Consider the following 23005-nt stretch of genomic DNA (forward strand, 5'->3'; position numbering starts at 1 on the left):
GTTACTTTGCACAGGCTAGAAACATTTTAACGTTGCTGTATGAGCACCGAGATCATTTTTGAGAGTTGTGTTCTGTTCAAATGCATTTATATGCAATTTTCCGTATTGCACTTTAGATGTTTCAGTCTTGCTCATGTTAAGGGAAAAGTGTACTATGGGGGAGTGGTTCTTAAAACGGGGTCTAAGAAGCTTAGGATGTCTGATATATTATTTTTATTTATTTACAGAGTCGGAAATCAGAACAAACTATTAACCAATGATTAGATTTATTATTGAGTGACTGTAGATAGACAATGTTAAATATTGTTCATGAAATAAATCTCTGCTGAAAGAACCATTGACTGAATTAACCCTTCTGCAGACCTGGGGTTTATTTGACTCATCTGGAAAGTTTAATGTGTCATAACTTGGGTTTCCTTTCACATATTTGCCTGAAATTTACCAGGATTGTTCCAAATTATGAACTTTGCAAGTAAAATTAATTTTGTCTATTTTCGTTGAACTATGTGTTCGTAAAATACACACACACACACACACAAATTGGGCATTGCATTTCATTAGGCCTCCAGAAAAAAAAGCCACACATTTGTAAATATTTCACACTTTTAATATGCCTTTGCCTAGCAGAGGGCAGAATATGATCTCCCGAAATGATGCTACACACACACACACACACACACACACGTACACATACACACAGTCGAACACTGTTTGTAGCTTTGGGCATTGCATTTCAGTTGGCCTCCAGACAAAAACGCTACACATTTGTAAACATTTCACAAACACACACACACAAATTGGGCATTACATTTCATTAGGCCTGTTTTTATTAAACTGTTACTGGAGGCAGAAAAACATTATTATACCAATGAGAGAATTTTAATGGGGGGCGTTGACGTCACTGCTATTAACGCGCTTGCACGCGAGGAGCCGTGCGCGACCCCGCGAGCAGCTGTAAAAGGCTTCTACGTGGCTGCATGGCGGCTGCGTCCAACATCTAAAGTGCAGTTCGACCTTTCTGAAGGAAAATACTTCAGCAAAATGCCGAGCGACGGAGTAAAACAGAGGAAAGGGAAAGCACAGAACGGAGATGCAGACACATCTCCATCTGGAAAAACTTCTCAGTGTTCTTCAGTAGATCTCAGGACTGTAGTGAGTTTGTTGTCTTTGAGTGCCTGCTTTCTCCTCGCCTGGTAAGTCTACAGTTACTCTACTAGATTTATCGTGACAAACTCTGATGTTGGCTTGTAGGAGCAGGTATTCCCAAAGCCCGGTATACTGGGGTGCCAATACTTTTAGAGGCGGTCAGTACTGGTCAGTACACCAATCAACAAATCTGGACATTTGTCCAGAGTATCACCCTAAAGAACCTGGCCGAGTTTGGTGTAGTCAGCTCGAAAGCTTGCGAATTATAAACCTCTAAAGTACCATAAGTACCGGTACTCGGAACGCTTAGAAAAGTAATAGCAACAAACTTGAGACCAGGATCTACAACATATCTGTGGCCAGAAAGCCCTAGGAGGAGTTACTCTTGATAAATTTTTGTCTAAGAAGAATAAGCAAAACAGAATAACTAGATGAAGTTGTAAATTGTTCTCTTAATATAAAGATAGAAAACATGCAGGAAAATCTAAAAGTATGAAAATGAATCCAATAGTTAAACACTAAATGATGCTCTAGGAAGAGTTTTGGTGGAAATTTTAATCAGACGTTGTGCGAACGAGATTGTTTGAGAGACTTTTAGAAAACATTAGATTCACGTTTGCTCAACATGTTGGAACAACGTCGTATATAGAAGGCCAACATATCCACCCAAAATAGACAAAGGGCTAGTATCAGTTTGCTGCCTAATGGCATTCATGTCATCCATCCATCCATCCATCCATCCATCCATGCTGCTTTATCCTGATCGTGCTCATGGAGGATCTGCTGCCTATTGAAGGATTTTTTGTCTTGTTCTTTCGTGCGTAAACAACACCTGACATTCATGTGCAATCAACGTCTAATGTTCCTGTGCCCCACCTGTAGTTAACATAATGGCCTGTCTGTAAAGCAATCACCTGATCAATACACAGGTTGGCCCTTCTGTCCTGTCCATTGTAAGTTCTCCTGTCTATTGTTAGTTCTCCTAACTGTATCTTATTATTGTCTGGAGGCAATTTGTTACCAGGTATAAAGTCTGTTCACACAGTCAGTACCTTTGGGTTAAGTTCCAGAAGACTGCTATGCTACACGAACATCTTCAATAAGCACCTTTCCCCTGAACTTGGTCCAGCTTACTTTTCTTTTACACATTAGAAGCATTCTAGTACGTCGGCGAGCCACCCGACGACCGTGCGTCCAAATTCAAGAAAAATCTAACACTATCCTGGGAAAAGTCCCTAAATAAAATGGCATGCACACATTCAACATACACAACACCCAAAACTAATCATTCATCCATCCATCCAGTTTCTAAACCACTTTTACTACACAGGATGTCATATAATTTCGGGGGCTCTGAGCTACGTACAATTTGGTCCATTTCAGAACTCTACACACATTCCAAGCTTGAGAGAATTTAGAGTCACCAATCCACCTACTGACACGTTGTTGGGATGTGGGAGGAAACCAGAGAACTCGGAGGAAACCTATGTAGACACACCAAGAGAATCAAATCAGCGACGCTGGATCTGGGAGTTGGCGATATTACCCACTGATCCATGGTGCCAGGCACATGATACAAAAAAATAATAATAATAATTTTTGTCCAAACAAAAGCAGAAAAGCATTGTATAATGGAAAATATGTTGTGATCACAATATATGACGTGACATTTCTGTTTGTTTCCCCTTCAGGGCCATGCTTCAACAGAACGCCAGGTTTAACGAAGTTGAGGAAAAATACAATCATTTATATGAAAAAGCAGCTGATCTGCTAGCACTGGAGAAGAAATTCAGTGCAGCTTCCAGAAAGGTTGGTATCTGATTTTAAGTACAGTCTGCTTATACAGGGTAGAATCTAGTTCATAATGTAGTGCAAGAATCGAAATGATCTACACTACTAAAGGCTTCAATATTAATTTTAATTCAAGCTACTGATGCATCTCACTAGACATTACATATAATCCTGTAAAACAAAATGTAAAAATGATGATAATAAAATTAGAATTTACATATTAAAATAATTGAAGTAAAATTCTGTCCATTCATTAATGAAGCACCACCCTGTAGTGTTTTTTACTGTCTTTGAGTCAGATTAGTATGAATTCTGTTATTAATCACTATGCAAAGTGGTTAGGTTCAGAGGTGCTGGTTTGGCATGTATAGTGCTGTGATTGTGAATGTGACACACAGCAGAACCATAGCCAAAACACCCTGTCTTGTGTTGTGGGTGCAGTTGGAGGCCTCTGAAGACCATCTGAAGGGGGCACTCTCTTCTCTCACTACGTTAACTGAGTTGCAACAGGAAGTCAACTCCCTCAATGGTATTGTTACAGCTATGCACGAGGACCAACATGCATCATCACGTCGCCTCCAAAGTGTGAACGATCGCTTTTTGAACGTGACAGAGACGTGGCAGGGAGGACTGGCCAACGTGACCGAGGACCTGACGATGCTGAGGAACGAGTCCCACTCAGTTCACGGTCGTGTAACAGAGCGTGTTAACGAAGCTGAGGAGCATCTGCGTTCTCTTGTCAAACGTCTGGAGGAGCTAGAAGACAGCACGAAGAGGAACGGGCGTGTGCTGGATCGCACAGAGGAGGAAGATACCAAGAACATCCAAAAGCAGCTAGACTGGAACACCAAGCAGGTGGCCAGGTTTCAGGAACAGCTCCTGTTGCTCTCTAAGAGAGACGAGGAGCTTGAGGAAAAATTGGTGGAAATGGAGCCACAGGCCAAAAAATGTCAAGCACATCTTCCTGTCGTAGAGGATGCAGTCAGGTCCATCCTTAGGATAGGAGCTGACCTAAGCGGCACTGAAAGGAGGCTCGAGGATCTCACACTGCAAGTGGTGGGCACTGAGGATAGTTTGATTAAGGTACTGACTGAGATTCTGCAGCTCCAGCAGACCCTTGATGATCTGCAGGTGAGAAATGAGCTTGGAGTTGTGAAGGATGCCATGAAGGAGCTTAAGCGTGTGCATAGAGAAGAAGATCTGGACTTTCTAGGAGAGGATCCTGAACACTAGGAGAACGTTGAGGCATAGAATATTAAGCAATTAAATGATGATATAAAAGGTTTGGAAGTGAAAGGTTTTCCAGAATCATCAGAAGATCCCAGTAAGAGTGCAAGAGCTGAGGAGATATCCTTGACTGAGTAAAATAACCTGCACTGATGTTATCTAAAGAAAACAATCAAATAGACATTTTTCTTTACTATGTTTGTTCATGTACCTGCCCAAGATGTAGATCACTTTTATATGTAAATTACTTGTGTTTTTATAATGGACTTTTACATTAAAACACCCACCTATAAACATAATAATATTAGGTCATGTTTCATTCTCCTTTCCCCAAACTCAGCCATCATCAAGTGAAAACACTGATAAGATTCACTTGAAAATCTGTCACATTACAAAAGGAAAAAAAAAAAAGTTATGATTTAATTTCATGTTGTCTTTAACATTTAGGTCGTGTGGCCAGATGCAAGCATAAAGATTAACAAACGTATGTCGGTGAATGCCTTTATTGAAACATTTATTTTGATAAAGCACTGAGTAACCATTACATCACAGTAATGAATTTCACGTAAACCTCAAACGCCAACCTCACTATGTTGTAAGTCATAATAGACTTGTAAGTCATGTAAGTCATTGTATGTTGCCATAATGCTCTTTAAATATAACTGCAGCATTCACTTTTCACATTGTTTTTAATGGTTCATTACCATTTTATTTCATTTTGCTCTACTAACTATTATAGGCTTCAAGAGGTAAACACTGGTGTTGACTGGACACAATGATTTATCTGTAGTGTTCATTCTAGTGAAGTACAGATTACAATATCTCATAATGTCTCATATATTTTTTTGGACTCTCTTGAACTCATTTAACAATGGAAAGGGACCAGCTTGGTTGGTGGATTATTCTCTGTGGTGGTTAAGTGGCTAGAAGTTGACACAGATGAGGAAAGTAAGAGTCCTAATCTCAAACTGCCAACCTGGTTTATAGACCAATAAGATAAACATGTCTAAAAAGTATTTACTGTTTTAAGTATTTTTTTATTGATATTGTTGCAGTGTACAATGCATACAAATAATTTCCCACTTAAATAAAAAAAGAATAAGAAAAAGAAGTTTATTGAATTGTCTATACTGTGGTGACTACTGTGTGTATGATATGAACATATTGGGGTTTTTTAATGCAGCATTGCTTCATTCCTCTAAATTTTAACTATAGATTAAACTCCATATGAAATCTTAGACAGAAAACACAAATATACATATCGTGCTCTGGACTGTTTTATTGTTTCAGCCTCTGTCTATACTCTCTCCTGCTATAGTGTGAGGATGTCCAGGTGCAACTGGCCAACGAGAACGTGCAGGTGCCCCTGTCCCAGCTGAGCAGCCTAAAACAGGAAATGGCCCAGCTGAAGGAATGGTCTTCAGGCCTCACTGAACGACGACAGCAGCTGCACACTAACCTGGCCCAACTTACACAGGCTGTGGAGCGCATAGAGAACCGCACTACTGCTATCTCCAGTGATGTGACAGCCAAAGTAGCCTCAGTTCGAACAGATGTAAGGCGCATGGGGGGCCTGGAGGGTGATGTGGAAGGTCTCCTGACCCAGACCAATGAGCTTGAGGAGAAGGTCTCTCAAGTCGAGAAACTTATGGCCAAACGCATCGGGGAGGTGCTAGCAAACAGCATTAGTCGTGTTGCAGGCCTGAGGAGCCTTATGGAGAAAAACACAAAGAGCCTAGAACAAATGCGCAAACGCATTCCAGAACTTTCCATCACTGACACGAAGCTTACAGAGCGTATCCTGGCTCTGGAGAGCGGCCGAGCCAAGCTGGCAAGGACAGTGATGTTCGCAAGCGACCTCCGACCCAAAGTTTCCACCATCAAGAGGGACTTTGCCATGCTGGAACCACAGCTGGTTGATTTGACTCTGAGGATCGGCCACTTGGCTGAAGACCTCATGAAAAGGGAAGAAGATATTTCGCAGATCAAGGAGAGTTTAGCAAACATCGCAGCCGTCAAGAAGGACCTTAAACAGGCTCAAGAAGTCTTGACAGTGGAAGTAACTACTGATGTTCCACACCAGAATGACCTCAGTCAAACGATGAATCACACAGAACTGTAACCTGCACTGAAAAGCGAACTTCATTTTAAAATTGTTTATTTAAAATACTCTGGTGAATTAAGATGCTGGAAAACTGTTTGGGATTAAAGTGTATCTTTAACAGGGGTTTGGCATGAAAGTCTTTGTACATATACTGATTTGCCACCATCGTTTTAAATCCATTAATATGCATGTGTACCACATATCTATCAAATACATATAATAATTAGCAAATAGTTTGCACACCCTTATTTCCAACAAGGTTTCACTAAAGTTTTCAGTTTCACAAGCTAAAAGTGTGTTAGGACAGTCAGTGATGATGAAACAACCATTCATCTTTACTGTTTTATCATGATCTGCTTTATTACAGTGGCTATTACAATATAAACCATCTGGCTTCAAGGCAATAAACACTGGATGACATGGTATGCATGCACGCAGTCACAAACGCTAACCTCTAGGGAAAATTAAAGTAGAAAATCCATGCTCTGGTATGTTTCTAGGAGGTGTGTGCATCTCATGAAATAACCTGAGCTCAGGATCAAACGTCTGGAGCAAAACAATCAAAACAGTAATTTTGACTGGAATATAAATGTGGACGCTCGCTGTTTATGAATTATTTGCAAATGTATCAGTTTTTTCTTTAGTTTACCTTCAACATTTTGAAGTGATTTTATGTCTAGGTGAATGATGGTTTTCTTGCTTGAAGTCTTTTTCTTCACAGTGAAGGGTCAATATTTGTACACTTGAAGCTACAATCATGCCTTAAAAAACTTATACTTCACTTCTAGTCATAATTCAGTGCACGTAGTGTGCCTATAAACTAAGTAAAGATATAACTTATAGCCAGAAACAGATGTAAACCATCTGTCCTCGTGCACCATTTGTCCATCCCAATCAAAATTGATTAATCGCTGAACGGATATATTCTTTGGGCGGAGGACAATATCAGGTATACTTAATAAACTGGATAAAATATTTAATTATGCAATTGGTCATTTTAAATCCATCCAAGACAATCTTATTTTTGTGAAATTTTAAACCCATTTCACAGGGAAATGCTTATGATAATGATATGATATAGTAATATGTAATATGATGTAGTAACTCTAGTCTGTGACATATGAAATAGTGATATTTTCAGCTCAACTCTTATTTCTTCAAATAATGCAGCAAAACTGCTTTAGTCTCATACTGACTCAGTCTTTTAATAACATTTATTTTTTACAGTGCGTGTTTCTTTTTTAACAGTTTTTTTTTACTAGTTTTGGCCTCCATTTGCTGTGTACTGAGTAGCCCGAGTCAGAGGAAATGGAGGGAGTTGGTTCTGCAGTGTAGTTTCCCCACCAGCCAATCATTCCAAGCCACCAGAATACATAACAAGCTACATACACAAGCTGTAAACCAATGGCAAGTGACACTGCATTCCATCTCTAAAGTACGGTATCTGTTATATGAAAGGCTTAGTGCTGCAGATGCCACACGCTCTGTGACAACCTGCTTTCCCCGAAAGTGGGTATTAACAAACACTATGTTCATGCCTTGTGAAATGTATGGCCTCTGAGATCACTGAAAAATATTATTAAGAGACATGACAAGTCTTGATAAAAATACAGGAGCTGTATACATACAAAATAGATGTCTTCACAATGTTTTTATGTTTTAAATATTTTACTGGAAAACTGAACACTCTTGACACATTCAAAACATTAAGAGCAGCTGGGATTGGAAAACGTCCATATGAAAATAAGTCCATGGAGAAAAAAACAGTGCAGGAAGTATATTTTTAGATTCACAGAATTACAGTCTATTGACTGTCCTTTACCTATATCATATTTTACCCCCTACAGGTTTCAACTATAGATTGCATTACTCACTGCCTGTCCTCATCCTCAAGTGACACTTCCTCAACACCAGTCTTCTCCTGATCTAACTCATCTGTTACGGAGTTGTCTTCAACTGTCTCTTCTGTTACTGAGTCTTCCTCAACTACCTCCTCGTTTGCTTCCTCTTCCTCAACTACCTCCTCGATTGCTTCCTCTTCCTCAGCTACCTCCTCTCTTATTACCTCTTCCTCAACTGCCTCCTCTGCTGCCACTTCCTCAACTGCTTCCTCAGCAGCTGCCTCTTCCAAGGCTACCTCTTCTGCTGCTTCGTCTTCTTTCTGACCAACATTCTCCGGCTCGTCATTTTGTAGCTCCTCGGTTTGTATTATTGCTTCCTCCAAGGACTCGGCTTCTACATCATCATCCATCCTTTCTTCTGCTTCTAACTTTGTATTAGTGTCAGCCAAAGCTTCTATGCTGGCCTGGAGCTCCCCGAGGCTACTTCTTAATCCCCCCAGCTCTTCTTTGAGTGCCTGCCTCGCCTTCTCAGCCACCTGGCTCTGGGAAGCTAATGAGCTCTCATGAGAATCATATTTGGAGAGAAAAGCCTCAACCCGACTTGCCTGCTCTGTGGCCGAGTTTGCTAAAGCTTCTATACTTTCTTCTGTGACCTTCAGCTTGGTCTCCAGGTCATCTGCCCTTGTCTCAGTTTTAGACAGTTCTCCTCTCAGGACTGTCTGGAGGCTCTGAAGGGCCTGGCTGGTGTGAAGCTGTTCATCCACCACACTCTGTATCCGGTCAGACATGGCCTGCACAATGGCTTGTGATGCAGATACATCCTGCTTCAGTGAGCCAGCAGTGGTCTGCACTAGAGACCGAACTGACTCAATTTCTTCAGACAAGGATGCCATTTCCTTGTTCCTCGTCTGCAGCTCGGAACTGACTGACACGATCTGTTCTCGGAGAACACCTATGTTGCCCTCTGCCACCTCGTTTGCAGTGTGGAGGCCAGCCACAGCAGTAGTAATGGACAAAAGCTCATCTTTGAGATTACCAGGCTCATTGTGTTCTTTCAATTGGATTTTCAGTTTACTGAGCTGGGCTTGAGCTTCTTCCTGAGCACCAGTGAACTCGGCTACACTGTCAGCGATAGAGCGGCTCAGTTCAGCCAGGCGTACCTCCAGAGTTTTCTCAAGGGAGGAGAAATCATGCTCCCGTGCCTGTTTCACTTCCCGAATGCCCTCAGAGAGGTCGCGAAGTATTTCGTTCTGGAGTTTCTGGAGCACTTCCTCAACCCTTCGTGTCTCTGTTTCTCCCTTAGTTAATGCTCGATTAGTGCTTTCCAGTTCAGCCTGAGTACGTCCCACTGCAGCCTCCAGACCCTCCAAAGAAAGCTGCATAGTATTCACCTGAAAAAAAGAGATTCAGGCCGCATGTCATGTTGAAAATAATTACACATATATCATCAGTATAAATGCATATATCCATTTGTTTTGGTTTTGTGTTGACATTTCTTGCACTAAAGACTGTGGAGCATATGGTTATTAACTACAGAGCATAACATTATGTTAACAAAAAGCCAACTCCTATAGCCTCCACTTTGTGTAAACAGCATGCCTAAATACTTACTCATCTCCACAAGTTACATAGTTTGGCTTAGTATCTCCATCTGATCATAACGTGTGCAAGGATATATTGAAGACTGTTTAGCAACCTAAAATGATCTGTAAATAAAGGTGCAGAAGTGCAGTTTAGGCTGTTTAAACTGGAGGCTGGCATTTGGGGGGAAACTACGCAGACCATTCGGCTAAACCACTCTTTAAACTGGACAGGAAACTGCCATTGCTTTTGAATTGGCTTCATAGAATTACCCTGAAAAAAGAGATACAGGATGCGTATCACGTTGAAAATAATTACACATACAGTGGTGTGAAAAAGTGTTGGCCCCCTTCCTGATTTTTTTAATTTTTTGCACGTTTGTCACACTTTATTTTTTCAGATCATCAAACTAATTTAAATATTAGTCGAAGATAACAAAAGTAAACACAACATGCCGTTTTTAAATGAAGGTTTTTATTATTAAGGAAAAATAAAATCCAAACCTACGTGACCCTGTGTGAAAAAGTGTTTGCCCCCGAACCTAATAACTGGTTGGGCCACCCTTAGCAGCAAAAACTGCCATAGTTTTTGACAACGACTGATTATTACACACTGTTGATGTGGCAGTGACCAGCACACAGAGAAGGAAGGGGGAGTAGTTAAAATGTCTACTCCAGTGTAAACCGGTCTGAGGTGTTTCCACAGGCCTGGGGAATGAATGAGCTCAGGCATTTCTCCATTTTTTGGGTCAATCTCAGTCTTGCATATCTTGAATGGTATTTGGGTTTCATGTATAATAAAAAGTGTTTTAATAATGACTTTTTCTTCACTTTTTAGCCTAAATTTATCTGTACAAAATGTTCTTTCCCACCAGCTCATCAGGGACCAAATGGAGGAGGGGGTGTGTTTGATCTTTCTCTAAATCCTGAGATATTTTTAACAAGCACTTTAACAATTTATATTCATAATAAACCAAAGTGAAGTGTTAAAGCAAAGGTTACTCTACCTGTTGGAGAGCATTTTCTACTTTCTGCAGCACTTTGGAGTTTTTCTGCAGAGCTTCTTCACCCTCTGCGCGGATCTGGTGCACTTCAGTCAGCACCCTTTGGAGATAGAAGGAGGCGAAAGCGGCTCCGGACACTAAAACCAAGTAAGACAGGGCAGACAGAAGTTTTGTGAGCTTTCCTGAGCTCGATCTGGAGTTTGGAGAAGTTTCTGCTTTACTGAGTTTGGGGATTTTCTTCGACGCATCATCCTGAGGGTTACCAGCTGGTTTGTCGTTGGAGTTTGCGCTCTTGTTTTTGTTCTTGGGCGGCATCTCTTGTCCGGTTTGCTCTGAACACTACAGTATTGTGTGCGTCTTGTTGCACTGAGTCTATATGGAGTGGATGCAGCGTATCACGGAGCGCGTCGTGGCCGCTACTGCAGCCGTGGCACACAATCCGGGTTGCCAGATTGGAAGGGGAGTTTTAAATCACGTGCAGCAGACCAGTCCAGTTGTTAGGCTCCTTTTTAATAAAGCATACACGTTATGGAAAAAAAGAAATGTAAAAATCAATCTGAATTTAATACTTAATACTGAATTAAATCTGAATACTATCTCAGAACCCTATAGGACTGAAGTAGGCTATATTATTTAAAAAAGCACATATCTGTATTTCTTTGCTTTGAATGAACCCCTTTAAAATTCTAAGTACATAATTTTTTTCTTCAAAACATATTAAGATTCAACAGTTCAGCAAAGTTTTAATAATTATTCAAGACGTTTTTTATGTATCGTAGTATGTGTTATATAAGAATACATTTTAAAAGGTATTGATCAGTCAAGAAGCTTTTATTGTCATGTTAACCACATATATCTGTTACAGTACACAGTGAAATGAGACTCCAGTATCAAGGAGCTACATAGAAGAAAGACAGAGCTATAAGGACTTAGTAAGTTAGTCCTAGATACATAAAGTGCATCTGTGTAACCTGGTGTAAACAGTGCAGGACAAGACAAACAAGACAGTGCAGGACAAAAGACAAGAAGACAAAAAATGACAAGACAATACAAAAAAAGACAATACGCAAAAGACAATAAACAGAAACAAAGCCGACCAGTGTAAATACTGTATGTTCAAACAATATTGCGTGTGCAATTTTGTCAGTCATGCTAGAATGAACACAGTGTTATAGCAGCAGGTCCATGAGATAATGTAAAGGATTGTGCATACTGCTTGTATGGCCAAAAGTTTCCAATAGGATACTGCATTAGACAAAATGTAGCACATATAGTCCAGCATTTACAACACTTTTGTTTACATTTGAAGTACATATTATGTTCTAGGCTTCTTATTAACTTGATTGGCACTTTATGTGCAATTGACCCACCAGAAGCACCTGCTATTCCTAGTAGTTCATAAGGTTTATTTTAATCTTTGCACATGTAATAAATAGTAGTACATGAATTAATGAAATTAAACCAGTTATGGATTTGGGATGATAAAGTTGGGATGAAGAAACATCAGATTGAATGTACCATAGGATTTTGTCCGGTGATTCTTCTGAGCCAGTCTTTTGGTTTAGTTACTTGGTACCATAACATACTTACATACTTTATATACAATTGTGCATATATCAGTTGCACAGATCAGGTGCATCTGTTTTGCACACACAGATAGAAGATGAATGGTGACCTGTTGCTTTGTAATTGTCTGTGATTGTATGTGTTGTCATATTAACTGTGAAAACAGAACAAATGAGAAAGATAAATACTTTTAACTAGTATGACGATAGAAATGACAACAAATGCACATGTATATATAACCTCAAAAGAGTTTATCTAGGGAGTTGAACTAACCATCTCCAATTTCTAGATACTGTCTACTATATCTTGTTATATTTGAAACTCCGCAATCTGGCAACATTGGTGATGAAACGCAAAGAAAGGGGCGTTCCATGTGCGCGAGCAGCTGCAAACTTTTCCAACCATGAAGATTATACAAATGATCTGTGAATCTCAAAAGTTTACACGGGAAACACAATATAATCAAAGCATATCTCTTTCATATAGTGTGGGTCTAATCTTCAGAACGGAGCTGCAGTATGGAAATATTGCACATTTTTATGTTTTTCACCGAAACGCTTAAGTATTAAAGACAGATCTAAAATAGATGATGTCAATTATTGTAAATCTTAAGATGACAAAGAAAAAGGAGAAGTTAGGATACAATTATTTATTAATTATTATTATGTTATTTATAGGAGGTACAGGGCAAGTCATACAGGAAAGTCTGTAGATAAATAATAATAATAATAATAATATAATAATAATAATTTATTTGTCACCATAACGTAGGAAATGAGCTTCTTGTAAGAATCAGGTAGTGGCATGGTTGTAAATGAAAAAGCTTTTGTGCAGGATATGGGCTGAGAACAAGCTCAGTTTGGCTCGTGAGGTTTTTCTGCACCTCTGACGTGGCAAATTCCTGCACAGATGAACTGCACCATCATCTTCTTAAAGAAAGTTCACTAACAACATTTCACACAGCGGTGCCACTGAACACTGTATGAAATCATGGGGCTATGAAAGCATGGAGATGTGCAGCAGCTCAGATTATAGAAACAAATATATTTTTTTATTTCACCATTCTGAGTAAACTCTACAGACTGTTGTGTGTACAAATCCCAGATCAGCAGTTATAGAAATATTTACACCATATTTTCTCATGCCACCAAGATCACGTTTTCTGCCCTTTCTGATGGTTGATGTGAACATTAACCGAAACTGCCATTACTTTACACTGCACTGCTACCAAAAACTGAAGAATTGCAGGAATGAGCATGTTTACAAGTGTTCCTAATAAAATGCTCTTATTTATCTATCATGTGTTATCGTGTCATTGCTTTGTATGTTACAATGGTGTTACTTTGTTGTGATATGTAAAGAAGTTGTCTTTTTTCTTTTAAGTTTGATTTATTCAATTTGGTCACTATCTTAAAAAAACAACAACAATACACACAATACAATGATCATTTGCATGCCCCTGTGCACAAAGAAAGATCCACAAAACATTGTTTGTTAGGTTTTTAAGGGAATATAAGAAGCAGCCCTGAGCCCGGTCCTCATCCCCACTGAACACCTTTCAAATGCAGTGGAACACCATCTTTATCCCAGGCCTCATCACCAAACATTGTAAATATTCAGTTATCAAAAAGAAGGAATTCGTTTGTGCTTATGTTTAAGCACAAACTGGTGTAGCGCCTGGTGTAGAGCCACCAACCTGTCTCTGAATGTTGATAAAACCAAAGAGATGGTTATTGACTTCAGGAGAGCACAGAGCGACCACTTTCCGCTGAACATCGACGGATCATCTGTAGAGATCGTCAAGCAGAGGACTTCACCTGGTCACTCAACACCAGCTCCATCACCAATAAAGCCTACTACACTATCACCTACTTCTTACAAAGGCTGAGAAAAGCCCATCTCCCTCCCCGCATCCCTGACTAGGTTTTACGAAGGGACCATTGACAGCATTCTGAGCAGCTGCATCACTGTCTGGTTTGGGAGTCTCTCTTCCCTCTATCATGGACACTTACACAGCACGCTGCATCCGCAAAGCCAATAGCATTGTGGATGACCCCAAACACCCCTCACACACACTCTTCACCATCCTGATGTCTGGACTGTGTAAGTTTCTTTCCACAAGCTCCTGGGCTCCACCATCTCCCAGGACCTGAAGTGGGAAACTCACATTGGCACCACTGTTTAAAAGGATGTACTTTCTTATCCAGTTAAGGAAGTTTAACCTGCCACAGAAGCTGCAGAAACAGTTCTGCTCAGCCATCATCCAGTCTCTTCTCTGCACATCAATAACTGTCTGGTTTGGCTCAGGTACAAAATCAGACATCACAAGACTACAGAGAACGGTTCGGACCGCTGACAGGATTATTGGCGTTCCTCTGCCCATCCTTCAAGAACTGTATATATCCAGAGTGAGGATAAGGGCTCATAAAATCATTCTGGATCCCTTACATCCAAGTCATCCACTTTTTGACCTTTTACCATCTGGCTGACGATACAGAGCCCCAAACACCAACACAAAGAGGCACAAGAACAGCTTCTTCTCCCAGCCAATCTACCTCATAAACAGTTAAATGTTCCCACCATTATGCAATAACAATGTGCAATAACCTTACATTAATCATTTAATTGTCACATCTCCATCCTAGTGCATCCCTGCATCTCATTCTATTCTATTCCATTCCATTCTACCATCTATATCACAACTGAACATACAGTTTATTTATTTTTTAATTTATTATTATTATTATTTATTTTATTTATTTATTTTACATCTGTGTACTGGACGTATTTATAATAATAATAATAATAATAATAATAATAATAATAATAATAATAATAATAATAATAATAATAATAAATGTCCAAAATACACCTTTTTTTTTTTGTCCAAAATACATTTGTCTAATTTATCTGGTGTGAATTAAAAGTAAACAGTCCTGCAGGGGGCGCGCTATAAACCTGCTCTCGTTTTGCAGCCCCGAAAATAAAAAATGCAGAAGAAGAAGAATATTCGCGCCAGGTGAAAAGCTGTGAAGTAACAAGAACATGGCGTCGTCAAGCAGAAATGGAAACAAACAACTTAGTGACGAGCAAATCATCAACCGCTGGAGCTTCGACTTTTACGTCTCTAAAGCTTTCGAGGCGTTTAGAAATGAAGACTATGAGAACTTCTCCCAGCTCAGGAACCTTATCGAAAGTAAGTTGTGTTCAGAAGCTAATGCTAAACTAGTTAGCTAGTTAACTAGTTAATGCTAAACTAGTTAATGCTAAAGTAGTTAGCATGTAAACTTCACTTTTTATTTTGCTTTTTGTTTCCTGTTTATGAAGTCGAATATAAAACAGAAGCGTTATACAGCAGAGTTAGGATATAAAGTTAGTCAGTAATAACAAGAAAAGCTTAAATAAACAGCTTAACTGTAAACTCTCCTGGTTTCTTGTTACTGGATATAATTCTGACTTGTAATTGGTTAAAAAATATTTAAATCTTTTTAAATCTGCCAATTTTTTTAAAACAATGTACTTGTTTCCAAGCACTAACCCATTTAATTGCATTACAAGTATAATCAGGTGAGTCCAATAAATTGAATTGACTCTTAGAATCAGAATCAGAAAGATCTTTATTGCCAGGTATGTTTTCACATACGGGGAATTTGTTTTAGTGACAGAAGCTCCACAGGATGACATTGACAAGACACAGTCACATACATAATATAGACAATTCTTCTATTCTTCTTGCGTATTAAAGGAAAACTCCATACTGAATGTATTATTATTATTATTATTAATATTAATATTATTAATATTAAACTCCAAATGTAATCTTCATTGTCCATAATAATGATTTATGATCATTTTGTAAGTTCTCTTTCATCAACATGTGAACTGTATGGGTAAAAGTTTGATGGAGACATGACCAGGACTTCCATAGGTGATTGTCAGACATCTTTTTTCCAGCTGCAGCCCCCTTTTCTATTATAATGACCTGAAATCCTCTGGGAAGACTTTCGCCTACAGTTTGGATTGCGGCTGTGAAGAGATTTGAGTTGATTAAGGCACAAAAGTCGAGGCAGTGATGTTTGGCGCGCAGGTTAATTCGGGTACAGGTTAGGTCTCTGTGCAGGACAGTCCACGTTGTACACAAGATTAGTGTCATACTGGAAAAGGTTTATGCCTCTTAGAGGGGAAATCATACAGCCTCAGCACACACAGACATTTGATACAATTGTGTGTTTCTATCTTTTGTTAAAACCGTTCGAGGAAGAACCACGTCTGTTTTTACTTTAACATCTTCCTACTTTACCCGCCATGCTGTTTAACTACCTACCAGTAAAGGTGTCAGAGCAATGCTGCACTGCTTTACTCTGTCCAGCTCAACACATCGGTGTTTGTGTACTATGTTTAAAATAAATACAGGTTTGGTGGTCAGACCCATTGATGGACACTCTGACATGACTATCAAACTGCGATTCATGCAGTTCCTCTCACGGATCAATGACGGGGACAATCTTGGTAAGTCTCTCAATGTGATATACTATTTAAAGTGCATCTTATTTTATTTCATTTATGGCACTTCTCTCATTGCTATTTTTTATGCAGATGTTACATTTCAGAAGCCTCTAACACCTTTAGAATCAGCACTTGGTGTGTTGGAGTCTATCTGTACAGAAATGGATGTCGCCCAAAACTTACTTGAACAAGTTCACACCTCAATCAGGGAAATGGTGAGACCTCAGTACTTTCTAAAAAAAATGTGAGACAAGGAAAACTAAGTTAAGTTTTAAGTTAAGTAAAAAAAGATAGGAAATGTATACATTTTTAAAACATTCCAATCACCTTCTACTACAGGCTACTTAAATAGGGTTGAATTAAATAACAAATCTCTAACTTCAATACAGTACTACAATGCGATTTTATTGAATAGTGTGACTTCAAGTTGTCTTTTATAGAGATTTATTTTAAGTGAGAAAAATGAGCACTTCTATTTAGGTGTTAAAAGAAAACGTTTTTATAAGCAAAGAATTTCATGTAAGTTTAGCTTTGCAGTTTTTGCTTAGAATGCTCCTTGACGTATACAGACTCCTATAGTGACTTTAATTCCCAGCTTTTATCGTCAAATTGAATACGTTTTGTTAATTAGTTGTTGCGTTATTGTTGTGTCTTGACTTCGTGCTGGAATACATCGTCAAAACAGGTGTCTGTCTGTATTCCAGCTTATTGTTGTTTGCATAAAGAGCAAACAATTTGAAAAAGCTCGAGAGATGCTGCTTAAACACTTTCCCAAAGGAATGGATTCAGCTGGCAAGGTAGATAACTGCTTGTAATATTGTTTTTGTAAATGCTGACATTGTACTGAGGTCAGTATATATGTCCAGTTTGGGAGAGTTTTCTCAGACATTCTTGGACTTTTAAACGATGTATTTTCTTCAAATATATTAATTTCAAGAATAATAATGTCATCATTTATCTTCCTGTTTTGTAGAAAAAGCTGTATATAGATCTGATGAAAAGGCGATGCAGCACACATTCTGTACTGAATGTGATTTCATACAGTGAATTCAAACAGGATATGCTGGATTTCATCGAGAAACTCTACCCCATTCCCGAGCCTTTCCTAGTCAAGGTATGACTTTGAGGCTTGATGGCTATCTAGTTCTTCAGCTCACTGACAAATGTTAGATGATGTTTTCTCCTGCTGTGTTAAATGACAAGCTTTTAATAAATGTGGTTATTCTTTTGAGTCTTGTCTATATTTAAAGTTTAAAGGGTTGAAACTCACTGTGACATTAAGAGCAGCTTATACAAGAAAAGAATTATGCAATTATCTATAGTTGCCTTCCAGACTGCTTGCTGTTGACTTTTGCAATACAGGACTGGCTGGACAAGTACATTGAAGCTTTTACTTGCCTGGTGGATTAACTAAGAAACCTTTTAATTTATATCCTGATGGTGGTTTGTACCATTTAGTTTAATTTCATAATGTTTTTTAACAAATGTAATATTTATCACTATATTTATAATGAATCATTTTAATATTATACTAAATAATCATGATGATTATTTTAAGACAGATCTTCCAGCACTAGTTGAGCTCCATGAGGAAATGACAAAATGTCTGTCAACATTCCTAAAACAAAAGATGATCATCTGACTGTAGCATCACCATCCTGATCATTATAAGTGTGAAAACTAGCAATGCATATAATACATAGCCTTCAGTGTCATTGTTGTGGGTTTAAATGTTTTTCTTTGTAGTGTCATGCTGGTCAACATTTAGGTCCTTTATTTATTTATTTATTTATTTATATAAAAAAGATGGTCAAGCTGTCGAGACAAGGAAGGACTGTAGACAGTGGGGCTGTACATAAGCCTCAAGCTGTTCGGACTACCAACGTGCAGTCATGTACACAGGACCATGCGAACAGTGAGCAAACAGACAGTGCGCAAAATTCTCCATCTAATTCGCAGCGGAGCACACCAGCCAAAAGTAACCTAAGGTGTGTAAATAATTACTATCTGAATAACTGAATGTTACTGTAAACAAATATAAGATATCCTGAGTAAATGTACGATTGTTACTTTAATTGATTTTGATGATAAAATATATTTTTGTTAAATTTAGTTTTACAGAAATTAAGGTGACCCTGCTGGTTTGCTGGCATTCCGGAGTCACCATAATTTTGGTGTAGAATCCACTCTTTAATGAGCATTGGATTGAAAATGATTTAATATCTTTTCTTCTTTATTTATTTTCTTCTTTCTGCAGTGCTTGTTCCCCAGCTCTTTTGGTAACAGTGCACCTGACCCAGGGCAACCTGAAGGCCATCTATCCGCAGCTTGCTGAGCACTTTTCTGTCTCCGTCCCCTTCAATCAGCTGGAAGATGAAGTGGAGTGTGAAGCACAGCAGGACAATGCCACGGATCGTAACATGGAGTTTTGTCTCAAACTCACAGAGACTCCACTTGAGTTTTTGGAAGAAAAGGAGCAGAGCGTATGTGTTGGACACTGTGTACAGTCTGATGGCAGCAATCAAACTAATATGACTCAAAATTACTGCACAAACCAACATGTGGAAAAGGAGCAAGAAAGATCAAAGGACACACCTTTACTAATCGATACACATGTCCAGCATCCACCTCTTTCTTCTGCTGAGGATGGCAAGAGAAGGACTTCTGGTGTTGTATCTGCAGTGAGTGTAGCACAGTTAGTAATGGAGGAAGACAGCGTCCTAAATCAACACGAAGCCTCTGATTCTCAACAGACTCCCAGTCCACTGCAGCTGCACTCTAATGGAGAGGATCCACTCAGCTCGCAGTCTGTCAGCTCTCCACCGGTCCGGAAATACCGCAGACCAGCTTCTTGCAGGTGACCCACAAATACATGCTTGTATTTCCATTTGTACTGTCAATTTTTTTTATTTTTTTTTAAATAACATCTTTTGTTTTTAGCCTAGGTCTGTAGTTCTCAGTCTTGATTTTGGAATACCACCTCCTTGTTCATTTTGCTTTTTTCCACTGCTCACAACTCCAGATTTAAAGCCCATTGAATCATTCTGTAATTGCATTTTAAGCCATGACCAAAACAAATTTGTACCTTCATAAGTAACTTCATAATTTAAGAAGATCGAGTCCTTAATTATTACATTTTATTTATATATATATATATATATATATATATATATATATATATATATATATATATATTTTTTTTTTTTTTCAGCTAGAGTTTGTTTATTGTTGGTTTGTTATTCTGATTTCCCATTTGCATCAGCTCCCTCATATTCTACCTATTGTTGTAAAACAATACATTTTGGCTTATCACAGGAGAAGTATTCTCATTGAGCCACAGCCTGCTTCCCACCAGCAGCTTGACAAGCCTCAGAAATGTTCCACCCCCAGCAGAGCGCAGAACAGCCCTCCTGCCCAATCCACACCTAATAAGGAAGGTCAGAAACAACTAAAGAAGAGGTGAGTCTCATTTAAAAATACATTAAATAAGAGGTTTCACCCAGTTCTAGAGCTTGTGTTAATCGGTGACTTTGTCGAGTTGTTGTGTTAGTAACAGATTTCTGTACTTCAGGCCACACACACGGAGCGTAAGTGAAGAAAGTGTAGAAAGCATTGTGGCAGACTCTCCATCATCAGGAAAACAGGTTGCGACCACATTTAAACGGTGTGCATTTGTTTCATCAGTCTCCTCTTTACTGCATTCGTATTTCTTCCAATCTGTATGTACACATTTTTCCAGTGTATTTCGAGACATTGGTGTCATCCAAAAGCAGCTAATTGCTGCTGATGCAGTCAGTTAATGATTTAGTGTCATTGCAAATGCTGTAGTGAGATCTAAAATAATGTTTAAAACTTAACATCTAAAATGAGTATTCATATGTGATTAGTATAAAATGTGTTTGGGGCTGTAGGAAGCATTGGATGGATGTGTCTGGAGCCCAGGAAGAGTGGAGTGATGAAGAGTCGCTGTTCTCTGTTTCCACTAAAACAACTGAAGGTACATGTCTTGAAGTTTAAAAAAATACTATTATAAGTCTTGGCCAATATTATGTACAATTCTTGGATGTTCTGTCTTGCTTGTGGAAAGGATCATATGTTTCTTCTCATGAGCAAAGTAATAATGCAGTTGCTGGACTAGGATCTGTTGTATAATCACAATTAATTCTAGGTTTGACTGATAAAGGCTATAAAAGCACAAGATTCTTACTAAAATAAATAACTAATAAATAAAAATATCAAAGTTTAAAGTGGAGTAAAATGTTAAGAAACGCAGTGACCGTTTGGAAAAGAGGCTTTGTTGAGTAAATTTGCCTTCTGCTTTTTTTTAAAGGTAAAAGATCAAGTAATGGCCATTCCAAAAGGAAGGTGAGTGAATTTCATTCTACATGCAATGGCACATTAAAGTCTTATTAAGCAGGCTTTCTCATGCAAAAAATGTCTGTTTAAAAAAAAATCATAAATACTTCATAAAAAAATCTTTATTTTATAATCAATTTATCTAAACTTTATTTAACTTATTTATTTTTTTGCTCAGGGGACGTTTCTAAGTGATGCCTACACATTCAGTGATTTTTGACTTCTAAAGGTGTATGTGTAAAGAGATTTGTATCGGAATGTAAACCTTTTTATAGCCCAGGCCATTCAAAATTGCAATGTATGTATGCGATCATGTGAAACTCATGAGTTATGTTGCCCAAAATACTTCATTTTGAAAACATGAAAAACAAGATTTGGGTAAAACAGCAGCAGAGCAGTGGACTACTGTACAAATAAGGAAAGATGAGCAGCTTTCTTAGTTTTAAGATAGCTTTTTTTTTTTTTCTTTCAAATACAGGATATTTTTTTTTTTATTTCATTTTATAACAGTTAAACTAATAAAAACTATCACATGAAATCCATGAAATGCTTGATGTCGATTTTAGTCCCAGAACCTGATGTAAGACGTGCAAAACCCGTATAATTTCCTTCTGTTATGTAGGAGATATTTGCTCAGGCGTATGTGTTTCTGTTGCAGAAATGGAGCGATGAAGAGTCTGAGTGGGTGAAAAAAGGAGTGGCTCGTTATGGTGAAGGACGATGGGAGAGGATTAGAAGTGCGTTTCCTTTTAAAGGACGAACAGCAGTTAACATCAAAGACCGCTGGCGCACCATGCTAAAATTAAAGATGGTATAGAATTGTAAATAAGACAATAAGCAAATAAAACAAATGTTAAGAGAGATTTTTGTACGCGCACTCACTGTGTGCTTTATTAGTTTCACGTCCCACCTTTGTAAGTATCACCAACTTCTTATCCATGCAATTGTCTGAACAGCCAGCCATGTGACAGCAGTGACAGTGACAGTGACGCAGTGCATAAAAATCATGCAGATGTGCCAAGATTTTGAAGAGTTTGAAATGAGCATTAACTGAAGCACTTAACTTGTATCTGCATAGTTTCTTGCATTGTGTTGCTGCCCAATGGTGTAAAGATGCTCCCAGTAAAGTGGACAGTATTTTGGAATTTAATGAGCTCAATATCCACAGCTCATTTATGTTAACGGACTTGAAGATATTTGTTTTTGTGTACACTGTCGTGTGAAGGCTGGGTAATAAACAGACTATGCTGATGTCATTAGGGTACAAAATATATTTTGTTGTGTTTTTTTTTTAAATTATTATTTATTTATTTATTTGCCTCCCTCAGCAGTTTGTGACTAAAATCTGTACCAGTTAGGTCTGCATTTTACATGTACCCCAAAGTGCTCCAGGTAACAAAGTGGCTGTGTTTCTATATATTTGAAATGATTGTAATGTAAATAAAATGCTCAGTCAGGGAGCTAAGACTGTTCAAGTGCAGGTTTCTTGACCTGTCTTATGTTCAACAATTCTTTAGATTCAGTTGTCTGTAATCTAAACTTGGAGATTATATACATTTGCATAAATGCACTTTGTGAATAAATACCTGTGTTTGACTAAGTTTTACAGTGCAGTCCTTTAGAAAGGAGTTACATGTCTTTGTCCCTTCGCTGTATGCTTGGATTTTTTTTTTTGGTCCACAGTATATGATTAAAAACTAATCATGTATAACACTGACTGCATGTACTGTTCAATTCTGTCAGATTCTAAGGGCTTGTAATGTGAAGGTTTACACAGTAAACTTATTCAGAGAGCACTGTTGTGTAGTAAGAGTAAAGCCACTGGCTAAAAATCTCTTAGTTTAATATCACAGTCAGCAAATCAAACTGAACATAGACATCAAC

The 23005-nt window shown here is 38.4% G+C and overlaps 3 protein-coding genes across 5 annotated transcripts; 2 read left to right on the forward strand and 1 right to left on the reverse strand.

Annotated features, from left to right (window-relative positions):
• Positions 1-880: 880 nt before the first annotated feature.
• ikbip (IKBKB interacting protein) lies at positions 881-6488 on the forward strand. 2 transcript variants are annotated; one of them, XM_060890037.1, is made up of 3 exons: positions 881-1193; positions 2838-2955; positions 5483-6488. In XM_060890037.1, exons 1-3 carry the CDS (start codon positions 883-885, stop codon positions 6284-6286), a joined length of 1233 nt encoding a protein of 410 aa, XP_060746020.1. In that variant the 5' UTR covers positions 881-882; the 3' UTR covers positions 6287-6488. The 2 variants fall into 2 exon arrangements, with proteins under 2 accessions (XP_060746020.1, XP_060746021.1); XM_060890038.1 differs by lacking the exon at positions 5483-6488 and adding an exon at positions 3379-4761.
• Positions 6489-7917: 1429 nt separating this feature from the next.
• Positions 7918-11129, reverse strand: ckap4 (cytoskeleton associated protein 4). Its single transcript, XM_060890033.1, has 2 exons — positions 10697-11129; positions 7918-9500 (listed from the first exon to the last, which is right to left on the reverse strand). The coding sequence occupies exons 1-2, from the start codon at positions 11006-11008 to the stop codon at positions 8139-8141; spliced, it is 1674 nt and encodes a 557-aa protein (XP_060746016.1). The 5' UTR covers positions 11009-11129; the 3' UTR covers positions 7918-8138.
• A 4121-nt stretch (positions 11130-15250) lies between these two features.
• terfa (telomeric repeat binding factor a) lies at positions 15251-22721 on the forward strand. Of its 2 annotated transcripts, none has more exons than XM_060889288.1 (12): positions 15251-15455; positions 16673-16768; positions 16856-16980; positions 17470-17562; positions 17739-17879; positions 18572-18753; positions 19023-19622; positions 20081-20224; positions 20337-20429; positions 20677-20762; positions 21096-21130; positions 21780-22721. In XM_060889288.1, the coding sequence occupies exons 1-12, from the start codon at positions 15305-15307 to the stop codon at positions 21936-21938; spliced, it is 1905 nt and encodes a 634-aa protein (XP_060745271.1). In that variant the 5' UTR covers positions 15251-15304; the 3' UTR covers positions 21939-22721. The 2 variants fall into 2 exon arrangements, with proteins under 2 accessions (XP_060745271.1, XP_060745272.1); XM_060889289.1 differs by having other exon boundaries at positions 15326-15455; positions 16656-16768.
• The last annotated feature ends 284 nt before the right edge of the window (positions 22722-23005 follow it).

Source organism: Tachysurus vachellii, chromosome 16 (genome assembly GCF_030014155.1).
Source record: "Tachysurus vachellii isolate PV-2020 chromosome 16, HZAU_Pvac_v1, whole genome shotgun sequence".
NCBI classification, from domain to species: domain Eukaryota; kingdom Metazoa; phylum Chordata; class Actinopteri; order Siluriformes; family Bagridae; genus Tachysurus; species Tachysurus vachellii.